The sequence below is a fragment of the Bombina bombina genome, chromosome 2, assembly GCF_027579735.1.
Source record: "Bombina bombina isolate aBomBom1 chromosome 2, aBomBom1.pri, whole genome shotgun sequence".
Taxonomy (NCBI): domain Eukaryota; kingdom Metazoa; phylum Chordata; class Amphibia; order Anura; family Bombinatoridae; genus Bombina; species Bombina bombina.
In genome coordinates, this window is record NC_069500.1 from 229,242,411 (window position 1) to 229,251,026 (window position 8,616).

An 8,616-nucleotide genomic window follows, 5' to 3' on the forward strand; every position below is an offset into this window, starting at 1 on the left:
TATATAAACTACTAACATTTCTCCCAAATTCCAAATAAATATATTGTCATTTACAGCATGTCTTTGCAGAAAATGAAAACTGGTCAAAATAACAAAAAAAGGTGCTGTGTTTTCAGACCTTGAATAATGCAAAGAAAACAAGTTCATATTCATTTTTAAACACAATACTAATGATTTAACTTAGCAAGAGATTGGAAATTAATATTTGTTGGAATAACCCTGATTTTCAATCACAGCTTTCATGCGTCTTGGCATGCTCTCCACCAGTTTTCACATTTCTGTTGGGTGACTTCTGCCACTCCTGACGCAAAAATGCAAGCATCTCGAGTCTATATGATGGCTTGTGACCATCTATCTTCCTATTGATCACATTCCAGAGGTTTTTAATGGGGTTCAGTTCTGAAGAGTGGGCTTGCCATAGCAAAGTCTTGATCTGGTGGTCCTCCATCCACACCTTGATGGACCTGGCTGTGTAGCATGGAGCATTGTCCTGCTGGAAAACTAATTCTCTGAACTGGGGAACATTGTCTGAGCAGAAGGAAGCAAGTGTTCTTCCAGGATTATCTTCTATGTGGCTTGATTTTTGTGTCCCCCACAAAGATAAATCTACCTGATTCCAAGTCATTTTCTCTGATGAGTCCAATTTTCAGCTTTGTCCAACACCTGGCCATCTAATGGTTAGACGAAGAGCTGGAGAGGCCTTCAAGCCACAATTTCTCACACACCCAAAGTGAAATTTGGTGGAGGATTGGTGATGATCTGGGGTGTTACAGCAAGGCTGGATTCGGGCAAGTTTATCTTAGTGAAGGATGCATGAATCAAGCCACATACAAGGTTATCCTGGAAGAAAACTTGCTTGCTTCTGATCTGACAATGCCCCCCAACTTTGAGTATTTTTTTTTGTCCAGCAGGACAATGCTCTTTGCCACACAGCCAGGTCAATCAAGGTGTGGATGTAGGACCACCAAATCAAGACCCTGTCATAGCCAGCACCATGAACACCACCTGAACCCCATTGAAGACCTCTGGAATGTGATTGAGAAAGATAGGTGGTCACAAGCCATTAAACAAAGTCGAGCTGCTTGAATTTTTGCACCGGGAGTGGCATAAAGTCACCCAACAGCAATGTGAAAGATTGGTAGAGAGCATGCCAAGACGCATGAAAGCTGTGATTGAAAATCAGGGATATTCCACCAAATATTGATTTGCAAACTCTTTGTTTTCTTTGCATTATTCGATGTCTGAAAACTCTGCAGAAAATGAAATCTGGTCAAAATAACAAAAAAGATGCAAACAAATGCTCTAGATTACAATATTTGTATTTCAAACTTGGGAAAACTGATTTCAGTAGTTTATAGAATAAAACAACTGTTAATTTAACCCATTGGTTAAACACAACAGTGAATTACCATCTTGCCAGTTAAAAAGGCAGCTATGTAACCCTTTGATTTACAAAAAACCCTGCATGCAGAATGTAAAATTATAAGAGATGGAGAGGGGAGATACATAGTAGTCATAGGCTTATTATATGGACGACCAATCACCATCATATCCTTATACGCCCCACAATCGAAACATATATTCATGAAAGAAATAGCTAATATTATTTTATAACACCAAAAAGGAACACTTATTATGGGGGGGACCTCAATATACCTTTACAACCCGACTTAGATTGCTCAGCTAGGCACTCTTCCACACCAACCTCAGTGATAACTAAAACCAACTCCCTGTTGAAACACATAGCCGTCAAAGACATATGGAGAACTCTACATCCGGCCCACAGAGACTATACCTTCTACTCTTACCCACATAAGTTATACACCAGAATAGACTACATTTTCACAGATATCACAGGGATGTGTATGTTTGGGGCAGCGGGTATTTCCCCAGTTTCATGGTCTGACCATGCACTAGTTCACACTACTTTCAGGTGGCCTAATAAACCTATTACAAACTATATATGGAGACTTGATGACAGACTACTCGCTGACCCAGACTTACAACAGAAATTGTCAGAACGCATTACAGAATATTTTCATATTAATAATAAAAATGAAACATCCCCACAGAATAATTGGGAAGCACATAAATGTGTTATAAGGGGAGATTTAATAGCACATAAAGCAAGACTTAAACTCAAAAGAGAAAGAACAACAGAACTTATTAAAACCATAGACAAGCTAGACCAACAACACAAATCTAGTCCTTCTGCACTATTCTTCGAGATTTACTATCTAAAAAGCGTCGCAACCTAGCATCCATACTAAAAAGAATTCAGACGTCAAAACATCTTCCTTAAACAACAAAATTATGTCACCCATAACAAACCAAGCCGCGCCCTAGCTAGATACCTTAGGAAAAAAAACTAAATCAACATACATCCTCCAAATTAAAGATAAACACAATCAACGCACCACTCATCCCATTCCATAGCTAACACATTCCGGAAATACTACAAGAACCTTTACAACTTACATACCACACAAATTACCCATAGGCCTAACTTGACCCAGCATCAAGTACAGATAGACCTCTTCCTTTCCAAGCTAAACTTGACGAAACTATCAAAAGAACAAAGAGACAGCCTAGAAGAACCTATATCAGCGGAAGAAATGAAGAAGGTTATAAAAAACCTACCAACAGGAAAATCTCCTGGCACGGACGGCTTTACATACGCATATTATAAAAAAAATTCAAGAATTATTAATTCCGCATTTATTAACATACTTCAATGCCATAGATGAGACACACGGATTCCCTAAAACAGCATTAGAAGCTCACATTATAGTGCTTCCCAAACCAGGCAAATCTTTAGAAAACCCAGCTAATTACCGACCCATATCTCTCCTTAGTTCAGATATTAAGCTATATGCCAAAACACTAGCTAGGAGATTGAATTCCATATTGCCAGACCTTATATCCCCGGACCAAGTTGGATTTGTCACAGGCAGGGAGGCAAAGGACAATACGGTAAGCACTTTAAATATCATACATCATGCACAAGAATGAAAGATACCCCTGGTTGTCCTTTCAACAGACACCGAAAAGGCCTTTGACCGGGTGGCCTAGGACTATCTTAAAAGCACACTAACACATATGGGTTTCGGGGACTTAATAATACAACGCATCTTAGCGTTATACATACAACCCAGCGCAAAAGTCCTTCTTAACGGTATACTTTCAAACCCCTTTACTATCACAAATGGCACTAAGCAAGGCTGCCCCTTATCCCCTATTCTCTTCGCCTGTGTCATAGTGAAACTAGCAACAAAAATGTGTCAAAATCCTCACATAGAAGGGGTCAGGATAGGAAAACGTCAATACACCATATCACTATACGCGGATGACATACTATTTACACTGACGAATCCAGGGAAAGCAATACCATTACTCAGGGAATTCCAAACCTTCCACACGCTCTCCAACTTCCTAATAAACCCCTCTAAATCAGAATGACTAAATATTACACTTAACACAGAAGCAAGTAACCAAGTAAAAAAAAAATAGCTCCCTTCACATGGTGTCCATTATACTTAAAATATCTGGGTATTTATATCACTCCTTCCATAGATTCTTTATTTAAATATAACTATATCCCTCTAAAGAAGAACATAATAAAATGACTTATCTAGTTGGAAAAATAAAAAAATATCCTGGCTTGGCTGGATCAACGCGATAAAAATGAAGGTATTACCACGTATCCTCTATTTATTGCAAACCCTACCAATACCTGTCCCAGAAAAATACCTGGTCTTTTTACAGAAAAGTTACAGCGACTTTACGTGGCATAAAAAACATCCCAAAATACAAAAAAACATAATGATGACACTCAAATCACAGGGAGGCCTAGGGTTACCGAATCTTAAATCTTATAGACATGCAATCTTTTTACAGCGCATCTTGGATTGGTATAAAAAATGGGTCACCATAGAACTAGATATGATGCACACAAATCATGCTAGCATCCTTTGCTGGTCATTCAAACAGCGAAACGTCGCCACAATTACATCTAATCCAATACGAATAGAAAGTTTGGGAAAAGTCTCTTGTACAATTCCCTTTCCTTTCATCCAGACCTTCACCACTCACTTCATTAATATAAAATGGAAAGTTAGACCTTGGTCCCCAGGTAGGATCAGACCTTATTACATTGAACATTAATGACATACCCATGCATCTCCTTACTGAAAATGAACAAATTAAATGACAGGAGACTCTTACTAACCATGGACTAACATGCTTTACAGTTTACACAATGGTTTACGTACCACATAGTTCACAATTTTTTGAGTAAACATCCACAAGCAAGAAACATGATCAGACCACTCACCAATTTTGAACACCTATTCATAAGAACTTCCACACCAAGACACACTATCTCAAACTCAACCAGGCTACACACAACCCTACATAGAAAGTTGGGAAAAAGATTTAAGACTTATCATATTACCACAAACAAGCCAACATTTTTTTCAATCCACATTAAAAACTTCAACTTCCTCCTCGATAGTAGAACTAAACATAAAAATCTTACATAGATGGTATTATATCCCTCGCAGAATTCATTGAATGTATTCTAAAGCTAACAACGCTTGTTGGCGCTGTGGTCATGTGGGGAGCGGAATGGCCCACATATGGTGGTGGTGTTCTGCTATCCAAGACTTCTGGATAGAGGTGATAAAAGAGACTGAGAAAATCCTAGAAACACAGCTACCACTAGACCCCTTAATTTGGCTTTTGAACAAACACCCTAAGATTAAATTTAAACCCTACCTTAAACTAAACAGAAAAATGAAGTAGTCACAGTGAGAATGGAACTCGTCAGTTTGTTTTTCAGGTGTGACTTATAAATACAATTGTATAATAATAAGAATAATAATAATAATATGTGACTGAAAATCTCTGCTCCCACAGTTGTATCCACATCCCTACTTCCCATACTCAGGTTAGTAATAACAATCAGAAATAAGAACACTCACAGTATTGGGGTTGCAATCAGTTGTCTAAACTCCTCAAATTTAATTTCATGTAACTCCTTCATTTTTAGGTGTAATATAGCTTTCCCACTTTGTGGTCATTTCCACATGCATTTCCATTTTGTCTTGTTTTAAATAATGAAGTTCTTCCAGTTCCAGGAACTCAGAAACTATCTTGGTCCACATTGTTAGATGTGGGGTCTCTTTGCTTTTCCAATTAGCTTTTGTATATATACTGATGGAGCTATGTATCCGAAATTTGTAAACTTCTCTTGACATGAATAAACCGGATTCAAAAAAAGAAAATTAAAAAAAAAAATTGTATGTCATGGAGGGGGATCTACCCTGTATATATTCATAGTGAAATCAGCGGCCCAATGGTTATTAACCCTTTTAAAATATATGTTACTTATTCAAAAATGGTAATTACAGCACCAATGCCAGTGTTTACATCAATTTCTGTGCCCAAAATACCATTGGGCAAGGCTAAAAACAATTGCATGTCATGGAGAGGGATCTACCCTGTATATATTCATAGTGAAATCAGTGGCCCAATGGTTATTAACCCTTTGAAAATATCAGTTACTTATTAATAAATGAGAATTACAGTACCTATGCCAGGGTTGGCATCAATTTCTGTGCCCAAAACGCAATTGGGCCAGGCTAAAAAAACAATTGCATGTCATGGAGGGGGATATACCCTGTATATATTCATAGTGAAATCTGTGGCCCAATTGTTATTATCCCTTGGAAAATATCTGTGACTTGTTTAAAAATGAGAATTACAGTACCTATGCCAGGGTTGGCATCAATTTCTGTGCCCTAAACGCAATTGGGCCAGGCTAAAAAACAATTGCATGTCATGGAGGGGGATATACCCTGTATATATTCATAGTGAAATCTGTGGCCCAATTGTTATTATCCCTTTGAAAATATCTGTGACTTGTTTAAAAATGAGAATTACAGCACCTATGCCAGGGTTGGCATCAATTTCTGTGTCCAAAACACCATTGGGCCAGGCTACAAACTATTGCATGTCATGGAGTGGGATCTACCCTGTATATATTCATAGTGAAATCATTGGCCCAATGGTCATTAACCCTTTGAAAATATCAGTTACTTATTCAAAATAGTAATATTAGGGATTCCACCTTGCTGTAACTACATTATATGAATCATATTATTATTTAAATAAAACCTATATTTTTATTTTAAAGTCAATTTAAAGCAGTCTGACAAAAAATTTGAATAAGAAACCAACTTCCATGAATAAGAAACAGAATTTGACAAATAAGAAACAGCTTGATTAAGAAACCAACTTCCTTGTCGTCATGCAGCTATGATTTAATTACCTATATAACTCAAGAGCCTGGACTATATATACATAGGCTTACCAGAAGTCCCACTTTTACTGGGATTGTCCCTGTTTGGAGGTGCTGTCCCAGTGTCCCACCCGGTTGTTCATTCGGTCCCAGTAGGGTTGCCACCTCCGGGTTTCAAATCATGTGTCCGGGTTTCAGACCTTCTAAAACCGGGACACTTTATTCAAAATAACTGGACTGTGGCTCTCCAGCATAGTTAGATGCTGGTACTTTGTTACATACAGCCCTGCTTAGCTCAACGTTCATGTCCTTCAAAGTTTACATTTAGTAATACAGACTGAGTGAGCAGCATAGGGTTTTTTAATTTTGTAGTACCACTTGGTTTATTTTTCTAAGAATTTAACACTCCCCCGACCCCTGGTGACATCACCGGTGATACACGTTTAGGGGAATCATATGGGTATGACCAGGAAGTGAAGACAGGCAGGATTTTTGGCGTGGATCTTGCTTTACTTCATGCTAGCGTTTTGGCTGTAATCTTCCTGCATTATGGTATAGCGTAGCCTCTTAAACAGCTTTAGCAGGCACTTATGTGTTTCTTTTTTACTTATTTCATTCAATGTTGTATTTATGCCTTATCAGTATTTGGCTCTGTTCCTTAATTAGACACATAAAACACTGCAGATATTAAATTGTGTGATGTATACGTTTCTCACTATTTTATTAAATTGATCATTATGCTTGATGTTTGGCATTATTTAGAATCTGAACTTTAGCTGAATGATTTATTTGCTCATGTTGTGTATGGGTTGCCATGACAACGTAATGGTGCCTTTTTTACTAGGGGGTGATGTTATGGTCTATTTAAACTGTATGATGCACTTGTCAGACTGAGGAAGGGTAGAGTATCCACGAAACATTACACACATAAAAGCTACTACTTTAAAAGGCCCTGAAATCGCCACGCCCCCTTGACCATGCCCCTGACCACAACCCCCACTGGCACCGCACCAGCTGGTCCCAGTTTCACCTCTAAAAATTATGGTATATATATATATATATACACAATAGGTCACAAGATCTACCAAACATGCACATCAGCTGGTACTTACTCAGCATTTGGACCATGCACTAGTGGTTGCATATTTACAGTATAAATGCATATGCTAGGCTTGTACACGCCTGCTGAGAAAAAACACCCCCAATATTTTATACTGCACTTCCACTATGCTCTAGGGTGGTAGGTGTGAGATAGATAGATAGATAGATAGATAGATAGATAGATAGATAGATAGACACCTACCTCCAGTGTATCATAGCTTCCTAAGACATAGAAGATCTAACCCTACTGTTTTACAGAACCCCAAAACTGCAGTGCGATCCTTGAACAGTAAAACAAATTTAAGTAGTATTTTAGTACACAAATAACATTCATGTGTTCTGTTTTTATATGCATAATACAATATTGTATTTCAATTGCCTTAGTACTTCATATACAAGCACTTTCTCCTTAGCCTAAGATTTACCATCTTCCAGGACGTGAGTGGGTTTCACTGCTTGCACCTTGAATTGACTGGCGCTCCATCCCGGAGTAGGCGGTTTAACCACTTCGCTGTCCGACAACCAAGTGACCGTCTCAAAGTTATCCCCTCTGATCAGTGCTTCAGCTTCCTCACGGTGAACTGCAACCTGCTCGAACTGGTGCAGTCCCCCTGCGTGATCAAAGTGGATATGTGTAGCTACAGCCATCAACGGCCTGCGCCCCGACCCCCCTTCACTGCCCTGCGGGAGCAAACCAGCTGAGCACAGGTAGTCTGGCAGGCTACGCAAACCAAGCCCTGTATCTATTACTAGGTCCTGGTGAGAGCCACGCACCAGCCAGATGTTGGCTCGGTTACCAGACTCATAATAGCGTTCCTGTATCCAGAAAATGCCATCACCCAGGGACTTGTGAGCGTACCAATCCAAGGCGGACATGGTTACTAGTTGCGGGAATCCCAGTCCCGGTACGAGGAGCCTGTTGCAGTCAGCACCTTGGGCAGTGCCCACAGATCTGTCACCCAAAGCTCCAGAGCCCGTCTTACCCAATAAGAAATCGATTCGAGATGATGTCTCTAGGCTGGCGACCAATTAGAATGGAAATCAACTAGAACGTAGTTTGTTTTCCTGCAGTAGCTCCACCTTTTCAGTGAGAGTGTGGTGGGTGTATGAATCTTATGCATTTAAAGAAATGTATTATATAGTTATGCAAAAGTGTTGTATTAAACGACTGTAACGATATTATTTCTGCAGTGCTGTATACAATGCAAGAGATG

At 39.0% G+C, this 8,616-nt stretch overlaps 1 protein-coding gene across 1 annotated transcript in view; it reads right to left on the reverse strand.

Moving 5' to 3' along the window:
- The window catches only part of MBLAC2 (metallo-beta-lactamase domain containing 2), an 80,704-nt gene extending 72,337 nt beyond the window's left edge, over positions 1–8,367 (reverse strand). Inside the window, exon 1 of the mRNA XM_053700471.1 lies at positions 7,828–8,367. Within this exon, the coding sequence (XP_053556446.1) occupies positions 7,828–8,278 (451 nt within the window). The 5' untranslated portion in view covers positions 8,279–8,367. The remainder of the gene's footprint in view (positions 1–7,827) is intronic.
- Between the last annotated feature and the right edge of the window lie 249 nt (positions 8,368–8,616).